Here is a 27841-nt window from a genome sequence, read left to right on the forward strand (position 1 = left end):
TGCATGCCTTTTCTCCTCTTCTATCTTCAGCCCCTGATCGCTCAAAATCTTTTTCACTCCATCCTTCCACCTCCTATTTGGTCTCCCACTTCTCATTCCCTCCACCTTTGACACATATATCATCTTTGTCAATCTTTTCTCACTCATTCTCTCCATTTGACCAATACACCATCTTCTGTTTTCTCAACCACACTTTTTATTACTATACATCTCTGGAAGGAGGTAAATAAAATGCGTAAGACAAGGGAGCAAATGGGAACTTCAGTGAAGGGCACAAATGGGGAGGTGATAACAAGTAGTGGTGATGTGAGAAGGAGATGGAGTGAGTATTTTGAAGGTTTGTTGAATGTGTTTGATGATAGAGTGGCAGATATAGGGTGTTTTGGTCGAGGTGGTGTGCAAAGTGCGAGGGTTAGGGAAAATGAGTTGGTAAACAGAGAAGAGGTAGTAAAAGCTTTGCGGAAGATGAAAGCCGGCAAGGCAGCAGGTTTGGATGGTATTGCAGTGGAATTTATTAAAAAAGGGGTGACTGTATTGTTGACTGGTTGGTAAGGTTATTTAATGTATGTATGACTCATGGTGAGGTGCCTGAGGATTGGCGGAATGCGTGCATAGTGCCATTGTACAAAGGCAAAGGGGATAAGAGTGAGTGCTCAAATTACAGAGGTATAAGTTTGTTGAGTATTCCTGGCAAATTATATGGGAGGGTATTGATTGAGAGGGTGAAGGCATGTACAGAGCATCAGATTGGGGAAGAGCAGTGTGGTTTCAGAAGTGGTAGAGGATGTGTGGATCAGGTGTTTGCTTTGAAGAATGTATGTGAGAAATACGTAGAAAAGCAAATGGATTTGTATGTAGCATTTATGGATCTGGAGAAGGCATATGATAGAGTTGATAGAGATGCTCTGTGGAAGGTATTAAGAATATATGGTGTGGGAGGCAAGTTGTTAGAAGCAGTGAACAGTTTTTATCGAGGATGTAAGGCATGTGTACGTGTAGGAAGAGAGGAAAGTGATTGGTTCTCAGTGAATGTAGGTTTGCGGCAGGGGTGTGTGATGTCTCCATGGTTGTTTAATTTGTTTATGGATGGGGTTGTTAGGGAGGTGAATGCAAGAGTTTTGGAAAGAGGGGCAAGTATGAAATCTGTTGGGGATGAGAGAGCTTGGGAAGTGAGTCAGTTGTTGTTCGCTGATGATACAGCGCTGATGGCTGATTCATGTGAGAAACTGCAAAAGCTGGTGACTGAGTTTGGTAAAGTGTGTGAAAGAAGAAAGTTAAGAGTAAATGTGAATAAGAGCAAGATTATTAGGTACAGTAGGGTTGAGGGTCAATTCAATTGGGAGGTGAGTTTGAATGGAGAAAAACTGGAGGAAGTGAAGTGTTTTAGATATCTGGGAGTGGATCTGGCAGCGGATGGAACCATGGAAGCGGAAGTGGATCATAGGGTGGGGGAGGGGGCAAAAATTCTGGGAGCCTTGAAGAATGTGTGGAAGTCGAGAACATTATCTCGGAAAGCAAAAATGGGTATGATTGAAGGAATAGTGGTTCCAACAATGTTGTATGGTTGCGAGGCGTGGACTATGGATAGAGTTGTGCGCAGGAGGATGGATGTGCTGGAAATGAGATGTTTGAGGATAATGTGTGGTGTGAGGTGGTTTGATCAAGTAAGTAACGTAAGGGTAAGAGAGATGTGTGGAAATAAAAAGAGCGTGGTTGAGAGAGCAGAAGAGGTGTTTTGAAATGGTTTGGTCACATGGAGAGAATGAGTGAGGAAAGATTGACCAAGAGGATATATGTGTCGGAGGTGGAGGGAACGAGGAGAAGAGGGAGACCAAATTGGAGGTGGAAAGATGGAGTGAAAAAGATTTTGTGTGATCGGGGCCTGAACATGCAGGAGGGTGAAAGGAGGGCAAAGAATAGAGTGAATTGGAGCGATGTGGTATACCGGGGTTGACGTGCTGTCAGTGGATTGAATCAAGACATGTGTATGGGGGTGGGTTGGGCCATTTCTTTCATCTGTTTCCTTGCGCTACCTTGCAAACGCGGGAGACAGCGACAAAGCAAAAAAAAAAAAAAAAAAAAAAATCTCTTTTACCCTTTCATTACTTACTTGATCAAACCACCTCACACCACATATTGTTCTCAAACATTTCAGCTCCAATGCATCTACCCTCCTCAGCACAACCTTATCTATAGCCCATGCCTCGCAGCCATATAACATTTTTGGAACCACTATTCATTCAAACATACCCATTTTTGATCTCTAATATAACTTTCTCGCCTTCCACACATTCTTCAGTGCTCCCAGAACCTTCAACCCCACCCACTCCCTGTGACTCACTTCTGCTTTCATGGTTCCATCTGCTGCCAAATCCACTCACAGATATCTAAAACACTTCACTTCCTTCGTTTTTCTCCATTCAAATTTAGTCCCCAATTAACTTGTCCCTCAATGCTACTGAGCCTAATACCTTGCTCTTATTCACATTTGCTCTCAGTTTTCTTCTTTTACCCACTTTACCAGACTCTGTCACCTACTTCTGCAGTTTCTCACCGGAATCAGCCACCAGCACTGTATCATCAGCGAATAACAACTGACTCACTTCCCAGGCCTTCTCATCGGCAAGAGACTGCATACTTGCCCCTCTCCAAAACTCTTGCATTCACCTCCCTAACAACCCCATCCATAGACAAAATAAACAACTATGGAGACATCACGCACCCCTGCCACAAACCGACATTCACTGAGAACCAATCACTTTCCTCTCTTGCTACTCATACACATGCCTTACATTCATGATAAAAACTTTTCACTGCTTCTAACAACTTACCTCCTGCACCATGTACTCTTAATACCTTCCACAAAGCATCTCTATCAACTATATCATATGCCTTCTCCAGATCCATAAATGCTACATACAAATCCATCTGTTTTTCTAAGTATTTCTCACATACATTCTTCAAAGCAAATGCCACACATCCTCTAGCACTTTGAAACCACACTGCTCTTCCCCAATCTGATGCTCTGTACATGCCTTTACCCTCTCAGTCAATACCCTCCCTTATAATTTCCCAGGAATACTCCACAAACTTATACCTCTGTAATTTGAACACTCATCTCTATCCCCTTAGACTTTGTACAATGGCACTATGCATGCATTCCACCAATCCTCAGGCACTTCACCATGAGCCATATATACATTGAATATCCTTACCAACCAGTCAACAACACAATCACCCACTTTTTTAGTAAATTCCACCGCAATACCATTCAAACCCGCAGCCTTGCCGGCTTTCATCTTCCACAATGCTTTCACTGCCTCGTCTCTGTTCACCAAACCATTTTCCCTGACCCTCTCACTTCATACACCACCTCTACCAAAACACCCTACATCTGCCACTCTATCATCAGACACATTCAACAAACCTTCCAAATACTCACTACTTCTCCTTCTCACTTCACTGCTACTTGCTATTACTTCCCCATTACCCCCCTTCACCGATGCTCCCATTTGTTCTCTTGTCTAATGCACTTTATTTTCCTCGTTCCAAAACATCTTTTTATTCTCCATAAAATTTGATGATGCTCTCTCACCCCAACTCTCATTTACCCTCTTTTTCACTTTTGTATGTTTCTCTTAACCTCCTGCTTCTTTCTTTTATACAGCTTCCAGTCATTTGCCCTACTTCCTTGCTAAATATCGTCTAAATGCCTCTCTTTTGTCTTTCACTAACAATCTTACTTCTTCATCCCACCACTCACTACCCTTTCTAATCTGCCCACCTTCCATCTTTCTCATGCCACAAGCATCTTTTGCACAAGCCACCACTACTTCCCTAAATACGTAGAGTATTTAGACACAGAACCCTCCCAGTATGTAACTACATAGCAGTGACTGAGACTGCGATGTGTCAACCAATCACACACTATGACACAAATGTTCCCCCTCCATTCATGACTTTTCACTACCATCTCAGTGTTTAATACTGGGGTTGTTGCCAGAAGTTGCCAACTGTGTCCAGGTTCTTTGTCCCATGACTGTTCCTGTAAGAGAGAGAGAGGAGTAAAGAGTGACCTGATTACAGCCTTTGAATTTTTTAACCAGTTTGATGATGTCTCCAGGGAATTTTCTTCAAAAGATGCAAGGATAGAACAGCCAGAGGCCATAGCATAAGATTAAAAAAAAAAGCCTTAGAAAAGACCTACAATGGATGAATGGAATGTGCTGAATGATGAAATTGTGAAGGTGGGCAGCATAAAGAATTTTAAGAAATTGTATAATTTTAGAGAAAGTTCAAAAGATAGGGCCCTACAGGTGTACAGTACAAATAATTAATTACAATTCATCATGCACTTGAATCCACTAAGACCATTTGTAACTCTGTAGCACAGAATGATATCCATCAAACAAAACATTCCACTCTTATCCACACAGCATGGCTTCATACCCAAACACTCTACTGCCAGCACTTTTGATTAGAAAAAAGAATCACTCACCATCCTGTACAAACAATTCATCTGCTCCACCTTAAACTATGCCTCACCTGCTTGGTCTTCCATCCTCTCCAAAGCAAATATAACACACCTGCAAACCACTTAAAATTGTGCACTCAGAACAATCACTGGCTGCCTAGTAGTCACACTCTTCTGCTTATACTCTGGACATCACCCTTCACTACAATACAACAAGCACCATTTCAGCATAGCCTAAGATCCTTTGTCCCTGCTATGTAACTGCCATAAAGAAGACACTAAATTGCTGTGCTCTCTCTGCACATAGACACACACACATTACAAAACTTTATTCCCTGTATTCCTGAACATTGGATATGTCCAGTTTCCTGAGTGCTGCAGGAATCTCATAAGAATAGTAGGGACTCCTAAATTAGGAGGTAAGTATTGTTTTTAAATGAGTTCACTTTTGTACGGTTGTATGACTGTAATGAAACCCCAGAGGGCCAGTTGAAAGCTGTAAACATATTTGTAGTATTTTTTTATTTGTCTCTATCATTTATATGTTTCTCATTGTCAGGAAATGCCAAGAAATATTCTAGTTCTGCTCTAATTCTGGCATTCCCATCTAAATGCACATATGTCTCTTCCAGTCCTATATGCGGATTCTTCTTCAACACATTATCATTTGCAGTGTATGTCATAGACATCTTGCATTTATTTATGCTTATGTGTATCACACAATGTTACCAAACTTACATCCTAATGATGATTTGTGGGTGACTAAGGACTATGAAATTTTTTCCAGCTGTGACAGAAGTGATGACATCTGGAATGATTGATGGTATCAGACCTCAGCTAGGATTTCAAATGAAGATGGAAACCATTAGAAGCTCATGTGATGCATAGTCAGCCTTATGCCTGATATGACAGGGCAGTGTAAAATCTAGCTTATTAATCAAACCAGTAGTAACCTATAGAGGTCTCTTTTGTTATAGGAAGGTACAAGAATGATTTTGCTCTCCTAAGTACTTTTATAATCAACATTTTTGGTGTATGGCTTTTGGAGGATGGATGATAAGGAAAAAATGGATTAGGGCTTCAGATTTTTCAGATAAAGGAATGATATGTGATAGGTGCTATGGAGCTGTGCTGCTCTTTTAGGTGAATGTCTTAATGGAGACATTGACATCACTTGATGAATGAGCCTAGGTTTTGAAGTAGATACGTCAGTAATGTTTGTGTAAGTATGGAAACTCATGCTTCACTTTAACATGCTGGACATGAGATGATGATATGAATTGTGAACTAAGAAACTGTATGTAGTTGATGCACCCATTGTAAGGGTTAATACAGATAATAGACAGAATGAGTTAGTTTTTACTTTTATCTGACATTGCTTTCAGAATTTCTACAAAAATGAGATAAACCGGCAAGAAATGTACATTCGCTACATTTACAAGTTGCATGACCTGCATGTTCCAGCTGGCAATTTCACTGAGGCTGCATTTACTCTTCAACTTCATGCAAATCAGTTATCATGGACACAACGAATGCTGCATGCTGATCATCTGTATCCTGCCCAGACAGAAACCCAGCGGAAGGAGCTCATCTACATGAAAATAATAGACAACTTTGACAAGGGCAAGGTAAGGATACATTTCCAGTATTAAAAGTACTATTGCTTTGGTCTTTCTTGAAATATGACATTTAACTGCATACAGTTCTCCCCTTGAAGCAAGATAATTCAAGAATCTTGTTAAATCTTATTAAAGAATCTTGGGAAGATTCCCTGTACCCCTTGTCAGTTATGATTGAAGCTACTGTGATTGTGAGATATATATGTTATTTGATGGGCAGTAGCCACTTAGGGTACAGAAATATGAATGAAAGAAAAGCTGCCAGGGAAATGTGAAGTGCTGAATTACTGGAAGGCATTTTGAGATGTGCTAGAGAATGTAGGTGTTGGAGAGGTGAAGGAATAGTGTTTGTGAAGTGCTGAAGTACTATGAGGCTTTTTAAGATGTGTTAGATGTAGGTATTGGAGATGTGAAGGAATTGTGTTTGAGAAACAGCTTGTTCAAGGATTGTTGAAGAAATGCTAGAGTACCTCATTTGGAGAGAGGTTCATTCATGCTTGTAATTGTTGATGGTTTGTTCTAACAGTATTATTAAGATTGTCTTTTTCATGCATGTTCGCTTTTTTATGCATGAGTGAGGTAGCATCAAGAACAGATGACTGAGCATATGATCTGCATATATCATGCATATACAGGGGCAAAAGCCCTTTGTTAGTAACCGACCTCTGAGGTTTTATGTCTTTTAAAAACTTAATTAGGTTCGTGTGTGTTAGACCTGAGTATCTTTTAACAAAATAACTGCAATGAAAATAAATAGTGAGGATGTATTATCGACTGATGATGAAACATATTCCAAGTTATGTCAAAGGTAGTAGTGCCTTTGGTGAAGTGAAGATATAGCTGTCAGAAGGAAAGTGAATTTAGGATTGATAATTTAGCATCTTAGAAAGTGAGTGAAGGCCATTGGAAAAATATAAAGAAAATTCATTTAACAACTTATTAGATAGGAAGCAAGTTCAAAACATTAAAAGTGGTGTGGTGGGTACTTTATAATTGGGAAGCATTGCCTCTTACATGGTAATGTTTAGAAAGTTTGATAATGGAGTTTCTTATATACCTTTAGTAGCCACCTTGCTCTTTATATTGTAGCTGACATTGATACCTCACTTAAGTCAGTCATATGCAGTTTGATTGATAGGTTTACTTGGTAAGCAGCCAGTGACCAATGGGAGGTGTCAATGGGAGGTTTGGGCTCAACTCTATAAAATGATTTCTTTGCTAACTTAAGGGATTTATCAAGTACCCTAGATCTTTCATTGATAAGTCCCTTAAGTTAGCAAAGAAATCATTTTATAGAGTTGAGCCCAAACCTCCCATTGACACCAAGAATCTTTTAGTTCTCCCTTTTGCTCTGTGGAAGGTATTAAGAGTATATGGTGTGGGAGGTAAGTTGCTAGAAGCAGTGAAAAGTTTTTATCGAGGATGTAAGGCATGTGTACAAGTGGGAAGAGAGGAAAGTGATTGGTTCCCTTTGAATGTCAGTTTGCAGCAGGGATGTATGATGTCTCCATAGCAGTTTAATTTGTTTATTAATGGGGTTGTTAGGGAGGTGAATGCAAGAGTTTTGGAAAGAGGGGCAAGTATGAAGTCTGTTGGGGATGAGAGAGCTTGGAAGTGAGTCAGTTGTTGTTCGCTGATGATACAGCGCTGGTGGCTGATTCATGTGAGAAACTGCAGAAGCTGGTGACTGAGTTTGGTAAAGTGTGTGAAAGAAGAAAGTTAAGAGTAAATGTGAATAAGAGCAAGGTTATTAGGTACAGTAGGGTTGAGGGACAATTTAATTGAGAGGTAAGTTTGAATGGAGAAAAACTGGAGGAAGTGAAATGTTTTAGATATCTGGGATTGGAATTAGCAGCAGATGGAAGCATGGAAGCAGAAGTGAGTCACAGGATGGGGTGGGGGCGAAGCTTCTGGGAGTGTTGAAGAATATGTGGCAGGTGAGAATGTTATCTTGGAGAATGATTATAGGTATGTCAGAAGGAATAGTAGTTCTAACAATGTTATATGGTTGTGAGGCATGGGTTATATATAGGGTTGTGCGGAGGAGGGTAGATGTGTTGGAAATGAAATGTTTGAGGACAATATGCGGTGTGAGGTGGTTTGATCGAGTAAGTAACGTAAGGTAAGAGAGATGTGTGGAAATAAAAAGAGCGTGGTTGAGAGAGCAGAAGAGGGTGTTTTGAAATGGTTTGGTCACATGGAGAGAATGAGTGAGGAAAGATTGACCAAGAGGATATATGTGTCGGAGGTGGAGGGAACGAGGAGAAGAGGGAGACCAAATTGGAGGTGGAAAGATGGAGTGAAAAAGATTTTGAGCAATCGGGGCCTGAACACACAGGAGGGTGAAAGGAGGGCAAAGAATAGAGTGAATTGGAGCGATGTGGTATACCAGAAGCAACTTGCTGTGAATGGATTGAAGCAGGGCATGTGAAGCGTCTGGGGTAAACCATGGAAAGCTGTGTAGGTATGTATATTTGCGTGTGTGGATGTATGTATATACATGTGTATGGGGGGGACATTTCTTTCGTCTGTTTCCTTGCGCTACCTCGCAAATGCGGGAGACAGCGACAAAGTATAATAAATAAAATATATATATATATATAATATATATATATATATATTATATATATATATATATATTATATATATATATATTATATATATATATATTATATATATATATATTATATATATATATATTATATATATATATATTATATATATATATATATATTATATATATATATATTATATATATATATATATTATATATATATATATTATATATATATATATATTATATATATATATATTATATATATATATATTATATATATATATATATTATATATATATATATTATATATATATATATTATATATATATATATTATATATATATATATAATATATATATATATATAATATATATATATATATTATATATATATATATAATATATATATATATATTATATATATATATATTATATATATATATATAATATATATATATATATTATATATATATATATTATATATATATATATATAATATATATATATATATTTTTTTTTTTTTTATACTTTGTCGCTGTCTCCCGCATTTGCGAGGTAGCGCAAGGAAACAGACGAAAGAATGACCCAACCCACCCACATACACATGTATATACATACGTCCACACACGCAAATATACATACCTACACAGCTTTCCATGGTTTACCCCAGACGCTTCACATGCCCTGATTCAATCCACTGACAGCACGTCAACCCCGGTATACCACATCGTTTCAATTCACTCTATTCCTTGCCCTCCTTTCACCCTCCTGCATGTTCAGGCCCCGATCACACAAAATCTTTTTCACTCCATCTTTCCACCTCCAATTTGGTCTCCCACTTCTCCTCATTCCCTCCACCTCTGACACATATATCCTCTTGGTCAATCTTTCCTCACTCATTCTCTCCATGTGCCCAAACCTTTTCAAAACACCCTCTTCTGCTCTCTCAACCACACTCTTTTTGTTACCACACATCTCTCTTACCCTAACATTACTTACTCGATCAAATCACCTCATCATATATTGCCCTTAAACTTCTCATTTCCATCACATCCACTCTCCTCTGCACAACCCTATCTATAGCCCATGCCTCACAACCATATAACATTGTTGGAACCACTATTCCTTCAAACATACTCATTTTAGCTTTCCGAGATAATGTTCTCGACTTCCACACATTCTTCAAGTCTCCCAGATTTTCGCCCCCTCCCCCACCCTATGATCCACTTCCACTTCCATGGTTCCATCCACTGCCAGATCCACTCCCAGATATCTAAAACTCTTTACTTCCTCCAGTTTTTCTCCATTCAAACTTACCTCCCAATTGACTTGTCCCTCAACCCTACTGAACCTAATATCCTTGCTCTTATTCACATTTACTCTCAACTTTCTTCTTTCACACACTTTACGAACACAGTCACCAGCTTCTGCAGTTTCTCACATGAATCAGCCACCAGCGTTGTATCATCAGCAAACAACTGACTCACTTCCCAAGCTCTCTCATCCACAACAGACTGCATACTTGCCCCTCTTTCCCAAACTTTTGCATTCACCTCCCTAACAAGCCCATCCATAAACAAATTAAACAACCATGGAGACATCACACACCCCTGCCGCAAACCTACATTCACTGAGAACCAATCACTTTCCTCTCTTCCTACACGTACACATGCCTTACATCCTTGATACAAACTTTTTACTGCTTCTAACAACTTGCCTCCCACACCATATATTCTTAATACCTTCCACAGGGCATCTCTATCAGTTGTAGCATATACCTTCTCCAGATCCATAAAAGCCACATACAAATCCATTTGCTCTTCTAATTATTTCTCACATACATTCTTCAAAGCAAACAACTGGTCCACACATCCTCTACCTTTTCTGAAACCACACTGCTCTTCCCCAATCTGATGCACTGTACATGCCTTCACCCTCTTAATCAATACCCTCCCATATGATTTTCCAGGAATACTCAACAAACTTATACCTCTGTAATTATAACACTCACTTTTATCCCCTTTGCCTTTGTACAATGGCATTATGCAAATATTCCGCCAATCCTCAGGCACCTCACCATGAGTCATACATACATTAAAGAACCTTACCAACCAGTCAACAACACAGTCACCACCTTTTAATATATTCCATTGCAATCCATCCAAACCCACCACCTTGCTGGCTTTCATCTTCAGCAAAACTTTCACTACCTCTTCTCTGTTTACCAAATCATTTCCCTAACCCTCTCACTTTGCACACCACCTCGACCAAAACACCCTAAACTGCCACTCTATCATCAAACACATTCAACAAACCTTCAAAATACTCACTCCATCTCCTTCTCACATCACCACTACTTGTTATCACCTCCCCATTTGCGCCCTTCACTGAAGTTCCCATTTGCTCCCTTGTCTTACGCACTTTATTTACCTCCTTCCAGAACATCTTTTTATTCTCCCTAAAATTTAATGATACTCTCTCACCCCAACTCTCATTTGCCCTCTTTTTCACCTCTTGCACCTTTCTCTTGACCTCCTGTCTCTTTCTTTTATACATTTATTTATTTTTTTATTTATTTTACTTTGTCGCTGTCTCCTGCATCAGCGAGGTAGCGTAAGGAAACAGACGAAAGAATGACCCAACCCACCCACATACACATGTATATACATACGTCCACACACGCAAATATACATACCTACACAGCTTTCCATGGTTTACCCCAGACGCTTCACATGCCCTGATTCAATCCACTGACAGCACGTCAACCCCGGTATACCACATCGTTTCAATTCACTCTATTCCTTGCCCTCCTTTCACCCTCCTGCATGTTCAGGCCCCGATCACACAAAATCTTTTTCACTCCATCTTTCCACCTCCAATTTGGTCTCCCACTTCTCCTCATTCCCTCCACCTCTGACACATATATCCTCTTGGTCAATCTTTCCTCACTCATTCTCTCCATGTGCCCAAACCTTTTCAAAACACCCTCTTCTGCTCTCTCAACCACGCTCTTTTTATTTCCACACATCTCTCTTACCCTTACGTTACTTACCTGATCAAACCACCTCACACCACATATTGTTCTTAAACATCTCATTTCCAGCACATCCACCCTCCTGCACACAACTCTATCCATAACCCACGCCTTGCAACCATACAACATTGTTGGAACCACTATTCCTTCAAACATACTCATTTTAGCTTTCCGAGATAATGTTCTCGACTTCCACACATTCCTCAAGGCTCCCAGAATTTTTGCCCCCTCCCCCACCCTATGATCCACTTCCACTTCCATGGTTCCATCCACTGCCAGATCCACTCCCAGATATCTAAAACTCTTTACTTCCTCCAGTTTTTCTCCATTCAAACTTACCTCCCAATTGACTTGTCCCTCAACCCTACTGAACCTAATATCCTTGCTCTTATTCACATTTACTCTCAACTTTCTTCTTTCACACACTTTACCAAACACAGTCACCAGCTTCTGCAGTTTCTCACATGAATCAGCCACCAGCGTTGTATCATCAGCAAACAACTGACTCACTTCCCAAGCTCTCTCATCCACAACAGACTGCATACTTGCCCCTCTTTCCCAAACTTTTGCATTCACCTCCCTAACAAGCCCATCCATAAACAAATTAAACAACCATGGAGACATCACACACCCCTGCCGCAAACCTACATTCACTGAGAACCAATCACTTTCCTCTCTTCCTACACGTACACATGCCTTACATCCTTGATACAAACTTTTTACTGCTTCTAACAACTTGCCTCCCACACCATATATTCTTAATACCTTCCACAGGGCATCTCTATCAGTTGTAGCATATACCTTCTCCAGATCCATAAAAGCCACATACAAATCCATTTGCTCTTCTAATTATTTCTCACATACATTCTTCAAAGCAAACAACTGGTCCACACATCCTCTACCTTTTCTGAAACCACACTGCTCTTCCCCAATCTGATGCACTGTACATGCCTTCACCCTCTTAATCAATACCCTCCCATATGATTTTCCAGGAATACTCAACAAACTTATACCTCTGTAATTATAACACTCACTTTTATCCCCTTTGCCTTTGTACAATGGCATTATGCAAATATTCCGCCAATCCTCAGGCACCTCACCATGTGTCATACATACATTAAAGAACCTTACCAACCAGTCAACAGTACTGTCTCCTGCATTAGCAAGGTAGCACAAGGAAATGGATGAAAGAATGGACCAACCCACCCACATATTCATGTATATACATAAACGCCCACACATGCACATATACATATCTATACATTTTAACGTATAGATATACATATTCATACATGCTACCTTCATTCCCGTTGCCACCCTCCCACACATGAAAATGGCACAGCCCCCTCCCTTCGCATGTGTGTGAGGTTGCGCTAGGAAAAGACAACAAAGGCCCCATTCGTTCACACTCAGTCTCTAGCTGTCATGTAATAATGCATCGAAACCACAGCTCCCTTTCCACATCCAGGCCCCACAAAACTTTTCATGGTTTACCCCAGACGCTTCACATGCCCTGATTCAATCCACTGACAGCACGTCAACCCCGGTATACCACATTGTTCCAATTCACTCTATTCCTTGCCCTCCTTTCACCCTCCTGCATGTTCAGGCCCCGATCACACAAAATCTTTTTCACTCCATCTTTCCACCTCCAATTTGGTCTCCCACTTCTCCTCATTCCCTCCACCTCTGACACATATATCCTCTTGGTCAATCTTTCCTCACTCATTCTCTCCATGTGCCCAAACCTTTTCAAAACACCCTCTTCTGCTCTCTCAACCACACTCTTTTTGTTACCACACATCTCTCTTACCCTTACGTTACTTACCTGATCAAACCACCTCACACCACATATTGTTCTTAAACATCTCATTTCCAGCACATCCACCCTCCTGCACACAACTCTATCCATAACCCACGCCTTGCAACCATACAACATTGTTGGAACCACTATTCCTTCAAACATACCCATTTTTGCTTTCCGAGATAATGTTTTCGACTCACACGTTCTTCAACGCTCCCAGAACCTTCGGCCCCTCCCCCACCCTATGATCCACTTCCACTTCCATGGTTCCATCCACTGCCAGATCCACTCCCAGATATCTAAAACTCTTTACTTCCTCCAGTTTTTCTCCATTCAAACTTACCTCCCAATTGACTTGTCCCTCAACCCTACTGAACCTAATATCCTTGCTCTTATTCACATTTACTCTCAACTTTCTTCTTTCACACACTTTACGAACACAGTCACCAGCTTCTGCAGTTTCTCACATGAATCAGCCACCAGCGTTGTATCATCAGCAAACAACTGACTCACTTCCCAAGCTCTCTCATCCACAACAGACTGCATACTTGCCCCTCTTTCCCAAACTTTTGCATTCACCTCCCTAACAAGCCCATCCATAAACAAATTAAACAACCATGGAGACATCATGCACCCCTGCCACAAACCTACTTTCACTGAGAACCAATCACTTTCCTCTCTTCCTACACGTACACATGCCTTACATCCTTGATACAAACTTTTTACTGCTTCTAACAACTTGCCTCCCACACCATATATTCTTAATACCTTCCACAGGGCATCTCTATCAGTTGTAGCATATACCTTCTCCAGATCCATAAATGCTACATACAAATCCATTTGCTCTTCTAATTATTTCTCACATACATTCTTCAAAGCAAACAACTGGTCCACACATCCTCTACCTTTTCTGAAACCACACTGCTCTTCCCCAATCTGATGCACTGTACATGCCTTCACCCTCTTAATCAATACCCTCCCATATAATTTACCAGGAATACTCAACAAACTTATACCTCTGTAATTATAACACTCACTTTTATCCCCTTTGCCTTTGTACAATGGCATTATGCAAATATTCCGCCAATCCTCAGGCACCTCACCATGTGTCATACATACATTAAAGAACCTTACCAACCAGTCAACAGTACTGTCTCCTGCATTAGCAAGGTAGCACAAGGAAATGGATGAAAGAATGGACCAACCCACCCACATATTCATGTATATACATAAACGCCCACACATGCACATATACATATCTATACATTTTAACGTATAGATATACATATTCATACATGCTACCTTCATTCCCGTTGCCACCCTCCCACACATGAAAATGGCACAGCCCCCTCCCTTCGCATGTGTGTGAGGTTGCGCTAGGAAAAGACAACAAAGGCCAAATTCGTTCACACATAGTCTCTTGTGGTCATGTTTTATACATCGAAACCACAGCTTCCTTCCCACATCCAGGCCCCACAAAACTTTTCATGGTTTACCCCAGACGCTTCACATGCCCTGGTTCAATCCAACCCGGTATACCACATCGTTTCAATTCACTCTATTCTTTGCACACCTTTTACCCACCTGTATGTTCAGGCCCCGATCACACAAAATCTTTTTCACTCCATCTTTCCACCTCCAATTTGGTCTCCCACTTCTCCTCATTCCCTCCACCTCTGATGCATGTATCCTCTTTGTCAATCTCTCATCACTCATTCTCTCTATGTGACAAAACCATTTCAATACACTCTTCTGCTCTCTCAACCACACTCTTTTTGTTACCACACATCTCTCTTACCCTTACGTTACTTACCTGATCAAACCACCTCACACCACACATTGTCCTCAAACATCTCATTTCCAGCACATCCACCCTCCTGCACACAACTCTATCCATAACCCACGCCTTGCAACCATACAACATTGTTGGAACCACTATTCCTTCAAACATACTCATTTTAGCTTTCCGAGATAATGTTCTCGACTTCCACACATTCTTCAAGTCTCCCAGGATTTTCGCCCCCTCCCCCACCCTATGATCCACTTCCACTTCCATGGTTCCATCCACTGCCAGATCCACTCCCAGATATCTAAAACTCTTTACTTCCTCCAGTTTTTCTCCATTCAAACTTACCTCCCAATTGACTTGACCCTCAACCCTACTGTACCTAATTACCTTGCTCTTATTCACATTTACTCTTAACTTTCTTCTTTCACACACTTTACCAAACACAGTCACCAGCTTCTGCAGTTTCTCACATGAATCAGCCACCAGTGCTGTATCATCAGCGAACAACAACTGACTCACTTCCCAAGCTCTTTCATCCCCAACAGACTTCATACTTGCCCCTCTTTCCAAAACTCTTGCATTCACCTTCCTAACAACCCCATCCATAAACAAATTAAACAACCATGGAGACATCACACACCCCTGCCGCAAACCTACATTCACTGAGAACCAATCACTTTCCTCTCTTCCTACACGTACACATGCCTTACATCCTTGATACAAACTTTTTACTGCTTCTAACAACTTGCCTCCCACACCATATATTCTTAATACCTTCCACAGAGCATCTCTATTAACTCTATCATATGCCCTCTCCAGATCCATAAATGCTACATACAAATCCATTTACTTTTCTAAGTATTTCTCACGTACATTCTTCAAAGCAAACACCTGATCCACACATCCTCTACCACTTCTGAAACCACACTGCTCTTCCCCAATCAGATGCTCTGTACATGCCTTCACCCTCTCAATCAATACCCTCCCATATAATTTACCAGGAATACTCAACAAACTTATACCTCTGTAATTTGAGCACTCGCTCTTATCCTCTTTGCCTTTGTACAATGGCACTATGCGCACATTCCGCCAATCCTCAGGCACCTCACCATGAGTCATACATACATTAGATAACCTTACCAACCAGTCAATAATACAGTGACCCCTTTTTTAATAAATTCCACTGCAATACCATCCAAACCTGCTGCCTTGCCAGCTTTCATCTTCCACAAAGCTTTTACTACCTCTTCTCTGTTTACCAAATCATTTTCCCTAACCCTCTCACTTTGCACACCACCTCGACCAAAACACCCTATATCTGCCACTCTATCATCAAACACATTCAACAAACCTTCAAAATACTCACTCCATCTCCTTCTCACATCACCACTACTTGTTATCACCTCCCCATTTGCGCCCTTCACTGAAGTTCCCATTTGCTCCCTTGTCTTACGCACTTTATTTACCTCCTTCCAGAACATCTTTTTATTCTCCCTAAAATTTAATGATACTCTCTCACCCCAACTCTCATTTGCCCTCTTTTTCACCTCTTGCACCTTTCTCTTGACCTCCTGTCTCTTTCTTTTATACATTTATTTATTTTTTTATTTATTTATTTATTTTTATTTATTTTACTTTGTCGCTGTCTCCTGCATCAGCGAGGTAGCGTAAGGAAACAGACGAAAGAATGACCCAACCCACCCACATACACATGTATATACATACACTTCCACACTCGCAAATATACATACCCGTACATCCCAACGTATACATATATATACACACATAGACAAGTACATATATACACGTGTACATAATTCATACTGTCTGCCTTTATTCATTCCCATCGCCACCTCGCCACTCATGAAATAACACCCCCCTCCCCCCTCATGTGTGCGAGGTAGCGCTAGGAAAAGACAACAAAGGCCCCATTCGTTCACACTCAGTCTCTAGCTGTCATGTAATAATGCATCGAAACCACAGCTCCCTTTCCACATCCAGGCCCCACAGAACTTTCCATTTCAATCCATTGACAGCATGTCAACCCCGGTATACCACATTGTTCCAATTCACTCTATTCCTTGCACACCTTTCACCCTCCTGCACGTTCAGGCCCGATCACTCAAAATCTTTTTCACTCCATCTTTCCACCTCCAATTTGGTCTCCCACTTCTCCTTGTTCCCTCCACCTCTGACACATATATCCTCTTGGTCAATCTTTCCTCACTCATTCTCTCCATGTGACCAAACCATTTCAAAACACCCTCTTCTGCTCTCTCAACCACAATCTTTTTATTACCACACATCTCTCTTACCCTATTATTACTTACTTGATCAAACCACCTCACACCACATATTGTTCTTAAACATCTCATTTCCAGCACATCCACCCTCCTGCACACAACTCTATCCATAACCCACGCCTTGCAACCATACAACATTGTTGGAACCACTATTCCTTCAAACATACCCATTTTTGCTTTCCGAGATAATGTTCTCGACTTCCACACATTCCTCAAGGCTCCCAGAATTTTTGCCCCCTCCCCCACCCTATGATTCACTTCTGCTTCCATGGTTCCATCTGCTGCCAAATCCACTCCCATATCTAAAACACTTCACTTCCTCCAGTTTTTCTCCATTCAAACTTACCTCCCAATTGACTTGACCCTCCACCCTACTGTACCTAATAACCTTGCTCTTATTCACATTTACTCTCAACTTTCTTCTTTCACACACTTTACGAACACAGTCACCAGCTTCTGCGGTTTCTCACATGAATCAGCCACCAGCGTTGTATCATCAGCAAACAACTGACTCACTTCCCAAGCTCTCTCATCCACAACAGACTGCATACTTGCCCCTCTTTCCCAAACTTTTGCATTCACCTCCCTAACAAGCCCATCCATAAACAAATTAAACAACCATGGAGACATCACACACCCCTGCCACAAACCTACTTTCACTGAGAACCAATCACTTTCCTCTCTTCCTACACACACACCTGCCTTACATCCTCGATAAAAACTTTTCACTGCTGCTAACAACTTGCTTCCCACACCATATATTCTTAATACCTTCCACAGGGCATCTCTATCAGTTGTAGCATATACCTTCTCCAGATCCATAAAAGCCACATACAAATCCATTTGCTCTTCTAATTATTTCTCACATACATTCTTCAAAGCAAACCCCTGATCCTCACATCCTCTACCTCTTCTGAAACCACACTGCTCTTCCCCAATCTGATGCTCTGTACATGCTTTCATCCTCTCAATCAATACCCTCCCATATGATTTTCCAGGAATACTCAACAAACTTATACCTCTGTAATTTGAGCACTCACTTTTATCCCCTTTGCCTTTGTACAATGGCATTATGCAAATATTCCGCCAATCCTCAGGCACCTCACCATGTGTCATACATACATTAAAGAACCTTACCAACCAGTCAGCAGTACTGTCTCCTGCATTAGCAAGGTAGCACAAGGAAATGGATGAAAGAATGGACCAACCCACCCACATATTCATGTATATACATAAACGCCCACACATGCACATATACATATCTATACATTTTAACGTATAGATATACATATTCATACATGCTACCTTCATTCCCGTTGCCACCCTCCCACACATGAAATGGCACAGCCCCCTCCCTTCGCATGTGTGTGAGGTTGCGCTAGGAAAAGACAACAAAGGCCAAATTCGTTCACACATAGTCTCTAGGTGTCATGTTTTATACATCGAAACCACAGCTTCCTTCCCACATCCAGGCCCCACAAAACTTTTCATGGTTTACCCCAGACGCTTCACATGCCCTGGTTCAATCCAACCCGGTATACCACATCATTTCAATTCACTCTATTCTTTGCACACCTTTTACCCACCTGTATGTTCAGGCCCCGATTGCTCAAAACCTTTTTCACTCCATCCTTCCTCTTCCAATTTGGTCTCCCACTTCTCCTCATTCCCTCCACCTCTGATGCATGTATCCTCTTTGTCAATCTCTCATCACTCATTCTCTCTATGTGACAAAACCATTTCAATACACTCTTCTGCTCTCTCAACCACACTCTTTTTGTTACCACACATCTCTCTTACCCTTACATTACTTACTCGATCAAATCACCTCATCATATATTGCCCTTAAACTTCTCATTTCCATCACATCCACTCTCCTCTGCACAACCCTATCTATAGCCCATGCCTCACAACCATATAACATTGTTGGAACCACTATTCCTTCAAACAAACCCAATTTTGCTCTCCGAGATAATGTTTTCGACTCACACGTTCTTCAACGCTCCCAGAACCTTCGGCCCCTCCCCCACCCTGTGACTCACTTCTGCACCCATGGTTCTATCCACTGCTAAATCCACTCTCAGATTTCTAAAACACTTCACTTCCTCCAATTTCTCTCCATTGAAACTTACCTCCCAATTGACTTGTCCCTCAACCCTACTGAACCTAATATCCTTGCTCTTATTCACATTAACTTTCAGGTTTCTTCTTTCACACACTTTACCAAACTCAGTCACCAGTTTCTGCAATTGCTTACTCGAATCAGCCACCAGCACTGTATCATTAGCAAACAATAACTGACTCACTTCCCAAGTCCTCTCATCCACAACAGACTGCATACTCATATCTCTCTCCAAAACTCTTGCATTCACCCTCTTAAGAACCTCATCCATAATCAAATTAAACAACCATGGAGACATCATGCACCCCTGCCACAAACCAATATTCACTGGGAACCAATCACTCTCCTCTCCTCCTACTCATACACATGCCTTACATGCTCGATAAAAACTTTTCACTGCTTCTAGTAACTTACCTCCCTCACCATATACTCTTAACACCTTCAACAGAGCATCTCTATCAACTCTATCATATGCCTTCTCCAGAGCCATAAATGCTACATACAAATCCCTTTGCTTTTCTAAGTATTTCTCACTTACATTCTTCAAAGCAAACAACTGGTCCACACATCCTCTACCTTTTCTGAAACCACACTGCTCTTCCCCAATCTGATGCACTGTACATGCCTTCACCCTCTTAATCAATACCCTCCCATATAAGTTCCCAGGAATACTCAGCAAACTTATACCTCTGTAATTATAACACTCACTTTTATCCCCTTTGCCTTTATACAATGGCACTATGTATGCATTCTGTCAATCCTCATGCACTTCACCATGAACCATACATACACTGAATATCCTTACCAACCAGTCAACAACACAGTCACCACCTTTTAATATATTCCATTGCAATCCATCCAAACCCACCACCTTGCTGGCTTTCATCTTCAGCAAAACTTTCACTACCTCTTCTCTGTTTACCAAACCATTCTCCCTGACCCTCTCAATTCACACACCACCTTGACCAAAACACCCAATGAGAAAGGTGGGAGGTGGGCAAATTAGAAAGGGTAGGGAGTGGTGGGATGAAGAAGTAAGATTGTTAGTGAAAGACAGAGGCTTTTGGACAAATTTTGCAGGAAAATAGGGCAGATGACTGAGAGATGTATAAAAGAAAGAGGCAGGAGGTCAAGAAAAAGGTGCAAGGGGTGAAAACGAGGCCAAATGAGAGTTGGGGTGAGAGAGTATCATTAAATTCTAGGGAGAATGAAAAGATGTTTTGGAAGGAGAAAAATAAAGTGCGTAAGACAAGAGAACAAATGGGAACATTGGTGAAGGGGGCTAATGGGGAGGTAATAACAAGTAGTGGTGAAATGAAAAGTAGATGGAGTGAGTATTTTGAAGGTTTGCTGAATATGTTAGATGATAGAGTGGTAGGTATAGGGTGTTTTGGTCAAGATAGTGTTCTAAGTGAGAGGGTCAAGGAGAATGGTTTGGTAAACAGATAAGAGTTAGTGAAAGTTTGTGGAAGATGAAAGCCAGCAAGACGGTGGGTTTGGATGGTATTGCAGTGGAATATATTAAAAGGGGGTGACTGTTGTTGACTGGTTGGTAAGGATATTCAGTGTATGTATGGTTCATGGTGAAGTGCATGAGGATAGTTGGAATGCATACAAAGTGCCATTTCATAAAGGCAAAGGGGATGAAGGTGAGTGTTCAGATTACAGAGGTATAAGTTTGTTGAGTATTCCTGGGAAATTATATGGGAGGGTATTGATTGAGAGGGTGAAGGCAAATACAGAGCATCAGATTGAGGAAGAGCAGTGTGGTTTCAGAATTGGTAGAGGATGTATGGTGTTTGCTTTGAAGAATGTATATGAGAAATACTTAGAGAAACAAATGGATTTGTATGTAGAATTTATGAATCTGGAGAAGGCCTAAGATAGAGTTGATAGTGATGCTTTGTGGAAGGTATTAAGAGTATATGGTGTGGGAGGTAAGTTGCTAGAAGCAGTGAAAAGTTTTTATCAAGGACGTAAGGCATGTGTACAAGTGGGAAGAGAGGAAAGTGATTGGTTCCCTTTGAATGTCAGTTTGCAGCAGGGATGTATGATGTCTCCATAGCAGTTTAATTTGTTTATTAATGGGGTTGTTAGGGAGGTGAATGCAAGAGTTTTGGAGAGAGGGGCAAGAGTGAAGTCTGTTGTGGATGTGAGGGCTTGGGAAGGGAGTCAGTTTTTGTTTGCTAATGATACAGCGCTGGTGGCTGATTCAGGTAGGAAACTGCAGAAATTGATAATTAAGTTTGGTAAAGTGTGTGAAAAAGAAAATTGAGAGTAAGTGTGAATAAGAGTAAGGTTATTGGGTTCAGTAGGGTTGAGGGACAATTTAATTGAGAGGTAAGTTTGAATGGAGAAAAACTGGAGGAAGTGAAATGTTTTAGATATCTGGGATTGGAATTAGCAGCAGATGGAAGCATGGAAGCAGAAGTGAGTCACAGGATGGGGTGGGGGCGAAGGTTCTGGGAGTGTTGAAGAATATGTGGCAGGTGAGAATGTTATCTTGGAGAATGATTATAGGTATGTCAGAAGGAATAGTAGTTCTAACAATGTTATATGGTTGTGAGGCATGGGTTATATATAGGGTTGTGCGGAGGAGGGTAGATGTGTTGGAAATGAAATGTTTGAGGACAATATGCGGTGTGAGGTGGTTTGATCGAGTAATAATGAAAGGGGAAGAGAGATGTGTGTTGATAAGAGTGTGGTGGTGAGAGCAGAAGAGGGTGTATTTAGATGGTTTGTTCATATGGAGAGAATGAGTGAGGAAAGAGTGACAAAGAAGATATACCTGTCAGAGGTAGTGGGAACGTGGAGAAGTGGGAGACCAACTTGGAGGTGAAACGATGGAGTGAAAAGATTTTGAGCAATCGGGGCCTGAACACACAGGAGGGTGAAAGGCATGCAAGGAATAGAGTGAATTGGAACAATGTGGTATACCAGAAGCAACTTGCTGTGAATGGATTGAAGCAGGGCATGTGAAGTGTCTGGGGTAAACCATGGAAAGTTTTGTGGGGCCTGAATGTGGAAAGGGAGCTGTGGTTTCAGTGCATTACACATTACAGCTATAGACTGAGTGTGAACGAATGTGGCCTTTGTTGTCTTTTCCTAGCGCTACCTCGCGCATGCACTAGGGGAGGCGGGTGCTGTTTCATGTGTGGCAGGGTGGCGACGGGAATGGATGAAGGCAGCAAGTATGAATATGTACATGTGTATATATGTGTATGTATATGTATATATACATTGAAATGTGTAGGTATGTATATGTGCATGTGTAGGTGTATATGGGTGGGTTGGGCCATTCTTTTGTTTGTTTCTTTGCACTACCTTGCTGATGTAGGAGACAGCGATTAGGTATGATAAATTTAAATAGGCATTTGGACGATTTTTGCAGGGAAAAAATGCCAGTGAGTGGGAGATGTATAAAAGAAAGAGACAGGAGGTCAAGAGAAAGGTGCAAGAGGTGAAAAAGAGGGCAAATGAGAGTTGGGGTGAGAGAGTATCATTAAATTTTAGGGAGAATAAAAAGATGTTCTAGAAGGAGGTAAATAAAGTGCGTAAGACAAGGGAGCAAATGGGAACTTCAGTGAAGGGTGCTAATGGGGAGGTGATAACAAGTAGTGGTGATGTGAGAAGGTGATGGAGTGAGTATTTTGAAGTTTTGTTGAATGTGTTTGATGATAGAGTGGCAGATATAGGGTGTTTTAGTCGAGGTGGTGTGCAAAGTGAGAGGGTTAGGGAAAATGATTTGGTAAACAGAGAAGATGTAGTAAAAGCTTTGCGGAAGATGAAAGCCGGCAAGGCAGCAGGTTTGGATGGTATTGCAGTGGAATTTATTAAAAAAGGGGGTGACTGTATTGTTGACTGGTTGGTAAGGTTATTTAATGTTTGTATGACTCATGGTGAGGTGCCTGAGGATTGGCGGAATGCGTGCATAGTGCCATTGAACAAAGGCAAAGGGGATAAGAGTGAGTGCTCAAATTACAGAGGTATAAGTTTGTTGAGTATTCCTGGCAAATTATATGGGAGGGTATTGATTGAGAGGGTGAAGGCATGTACAGAGCATCAGATTGGGGAAGAGCAGTGTGGTTTCAGAAGTGGTAGAGGATGTGTGGATCAGGTGTTTGCTTTGAAGAATGTATGTGAGAAATACTTAGAAAAGCAAATGGATTTGTATGTAGCATTTATGGATCTGGTGAAGGCATATGATAGAGTTGATAGAGATGCTCTGTGGAAGGTATTAAGAATATATGGTGTGGGAGGCAAGTTGTTAGAAGCAGTGAAAAGTTTTTATCGAGGATGTAAGGCATGTGTACGTGTAGGAAGAGAGGAAAGTGATTGGTTCTCAGTGAATGTAGGTTTGCGGCAGGGGTGTGTGATGTCTCCATGGTTGTTTAATTTGTTTATGGATGGGGTTGTTAGGGAGGTGAATGCAAGAGTTTTGGAAAGAGGGGCAAGTATGAAGTCTGTTGGGGATGAGAGAGCTTGGGAAGTGAGTCAGTTGTTGTTCGCTGATGATACAGCGCTGGTGGCTGATTCATGTGAGAAACTGCAGAAGCTGGTGACTGAGTTTGGTAAAGTGTGTGAAAGAAGAAAGTTAAGAGTAAATGTGAATAAGAGCAAGGTTATTAGGTACAGTAGGGTTGAGGGTCAATTCTATTGGGAGGTGAGTTTGAATGGAGAAAAACTGGAGGAAGTGAAGTGTTTTAGATATCTGGGAGTGGATCTGGCAGCGGATGGAACCATGGAAGCGGAAGTGGATCATAGGGTGGGGGAGGGGGCGAAAATTCTGGGAGCCTTGAAGAATGTGTGGAAGTCGAGAACATTATCTCGGAAAGCAAAAATGGGTATGTTTGAAGGAATAGTGGTTCCAACAATGTTGTATGGTTGCGAGGCGTGGACTATGGATAGAGTTGTGCGCAGGAGGATGGATGTGCTGGAAATGAGATGTTTGAGGACAATGTGTGGTGTGAGGTGGTTTGATCGAGTAAGTAACGTAAGGGTAAGAGAGATGTGTGGAAATAAAAAGAGCGTGGTTGAGAGAGCAGAAGAGGGTGTTTTGAAATGGTTTGGTCACATGGAGAGAATGAGTGAGGAAAGATTGACCAAGAGGATATATGTGTCGGAGGTGGAGGGAACGAGGAGAAGAGGGAGACCAAATTGGAGGTGGAAAGATGGAGTGAAAAAGATTTTGTGTGATCGGGGCCTGAACATGCAGGAGGGTGAAAGGAGGGCAAAGAATAGAGTGAATTGGAGCGATGTGGTATACCGGGGTTGATGTGCTGTCAGTGGATTGAATCAAGGCATGTGTATGGGGGTGGGTTGGGCCATTTCTTTCATCTGTTTCCTTGCGCTACCTCGCAAACGCGGGAGACAGCGGCAAAAAAAGAAAAAAAAAAAAAAAAAAAGAGTTTGTTGAGTAGTCTCTCTTCATAGGGATGGGATATTCCAATGCATGCTAACAAGAATTAAGAAAATTTCTATTTTTTAAACAGAAATTAAACATGATCAGTCAGAGGTGCAAGTTCAGAGGTACACTCTTTCATTTTTTTTTTTTTTTTTTTTTTTTTTTTTTTTTTTTTTTTTCCAAAAGAAGGAACAGAGAATTGGGCCAGGTGAGGGTATTCCCTCAAAGGCCCAGTCCTCTGTTCTTAACGCTACCTCGCTAATGCGGGAAATGGCGAACAGTTTGAAAGAAAGAAAAGAAAAATCTCACAAAGGTATATATGATCACCCTTATCTCTTTGATTACTATGATAAAGTGGGAAGATGTTTAATGGTAAGGAAATGGAGATTAGAGACCACAAAAGGGAAGTCATACAAGATTTTGAAGTAGTTGTGACAGACCTTTAGCATTGCTGGACTTTATAAAAGACTGGCACTTTCCCATGAAAATCTTTTTCCTGTGTTTTGATTGAAAGTGACAACACTGACCCAGCAGGGACCAGTAGTATGACATATGAAAGCAATTTTGTAGATATTGCCTGTTAGACTTAATGTACAGTAACTTCACCTACAGTAACTTCACCTACATATTGTTGGTTAGATTAGGTTAGGTTAGTTTAGCTTGATTCACATAAGACTTATGTTGAGATTATTTTAGTTCAGATTAGTTTACAGTAGAGTTGAGAATACTTCACTGGGTATCAGTTCCCCAGAAATACATTCATATCATGTGCTATCTTGGCATTTTGTGTTTTTTGGAAAACTTAATCAGAGCAGTTTATAAGTTGTCATCGTTTTGATACATCCACATTTATACTAGACCATCTAATGTTTATGTTTCTATTTCAAGTGCAGCATGATGTTGGATGGCATTTGCTTCATATTATACAAATATTGAAATAATGCAGAACTGAAAATCACCAGTCAGAACAAGAAGTGTATTTCTACTAAGGTTGAGATTTTCTTACATCAGTATTTAGTGATACTTGATTTCAGAAGGGTATGATTTTCATTGCAGTATTTTGACACTGACCACAGGGATAATATAAACCAACGTACTTTTCCTCTACATTTTATTTACTTAATTTTTTGGTTGAAACTTAACCAGGTCTCAACAAACCTAATCCAGGTTGCTTTAGTATAACAGTGAATTCTGTTCCATTGTGTATATCTCCAAATTACCACCCACAGTTTTCATGTTCTTTGAAGGCTTACATGGTTTTATTAGATTGTTTGATATTAGATGATAAATCAAATTGGTGATCATGATGCCTTCCCCTCCCTGAATATGATATGGACTATTATTAGAAATTTTTTTTTTTTTTTTTTTTTTATACTTTGTCGCTGTCTCCCGCGTTTGCGAGGTAGCGCAAGGAAACAGACGAAAGAAATGGCCCAACCCCCCCCCCCCATACACATGTACATACACACGTCCACACACGCAAATATACATACCTACACAGCTTTCCATGGTTTACCCCAGACGCTTCACATGCCTTGCTTCAATCCACTGACAGCACGTCAACCCCTGTATACCACATGACTCCAATTCACTCTATTTCTTGCCCTCCTTTCACCCTCCTGCATGTTCAGGCCCCGATCACACAAAATCTTTTTCACTCCATCTTTCCACCTCCAATTTGGTCTCCCTCTTCTCCTCGTTCCCACCACCTCCGACACATATATCCTCTTGGTCAATCTCTCCTCACTCATTCTCTCCATGTGCCCAAACCATTTCAAAACACCCTCTTCTGCTCTCTCAACCACGCTCTTTTTATTTTCACACATCTCTCTTACCCTTACGTTACTTACTCGATCAAACCACCTCACACCACACATTGTCCTCAAACATCTCATTTCCAGCACATCCATCCTCCTGCGCACATCTCTATCCATAGCCCACGTCTCGCAACCATACAACATTGTTGGAACCACTATTCCCTCAAACATACCCATTTTTGCTTTCCGAGATAGTGTTCTCGACTTCCACACATTTTTCAAGGCTCCCAAAATTTTCGCCCCCTCCCCCACCCTATGATCCACTTCCGCTTCCATGGTTCCATCCGCTGACAGATCCACTCCCAGATATCTAAAACACTTCACTTCCTCCAGTTTTTCTCCATTCAAACTCACCTCCCAATTGACTTGACCCTCACCCCTATAATTTTCATGGGGATATGGTTTAGACTTCACCTTTATTACATCATGATGGTCAGATATATCCATTCCCTTCAGACACATTTAAAGTTTGGCATCCAACAGAAAATTTCATGTACCTGTCACTGTTGCATAATTTAAAAGAACTTTAAACCTTCTATATCCGTTATATTATCCACAGTTTGTTCCAGCCTGTACCAAAAACTACATTCATGATATTCAGTTCCTGTTTGTGTTACATTAATTTTCATCTTCTAGTGCTGGGAACAAGGGATTCCACTCTTAGAGGAATTGGCAACTCAGTATCGCACTCGCCTTTTTGACTACCAGAAACTGAGTGACGTATTAAAAAGACAAGCATCATTTTATGAGAAGATTCTTAGTGGTAAGCGCTATGACCACGAGTACTTCCGAGTTGGATTCTATGGCCTTGGACTTCCATTGTTTGTCAGGGCAAGTATTACAGAAGTGTGTTCTAGTAGAAATGCATGATTATTTATTTTGCAATAGCATCTATGTAATTTGCAAATGATAGAAAAGA

At 40.9% G+C, this 27841-nt stretch overlaps 1 protein-coding gene across 3 annotated transcripts in view; it reads left to right on the forward strand.

The window, feature by feature from the left end:
• spg (dedicator of cytokinesis spg) overlaps nucleotides 1-27841 on the forward strand; it is a 392951-nt gene that overhangs the window by 267896 nt on the left and 97214 nt on the right. For all 3 annotated transcript variants that reach the window (XM_071687033.1, XM_071687034.1, XM_071687035.1), the window contains 2 exons: nucleotides 5860-6102; nucleotides 27559-27753. In XM_071687033.1, coding sequence (XP_071543134.1) covers nucleotides 5860-6102; nucleotides 27559-27753 — 438 coding nt within the window. The remainder of the gene's footprint in view (nucleotides 1-5859; nucleotides 6103-27558; nucleotides 27754-27841) is intronic.

This window comes from Panulirus ornatus, chromosome 43 (assembly GCF_036320965.1).
Source record: "Panulirus ornatus isolate Po-2019 chromosome 43, ASM3632096v1, whole genome shotgun sequence".
In the NCBI taxonomy this organism is placed as follows: domain Eukaryota; kingdom Metazoa; phylum Arthropoda; class Malacostraca; order Decapoda; family Palinuridae; genus Panulirus; species Panulirus ornatus.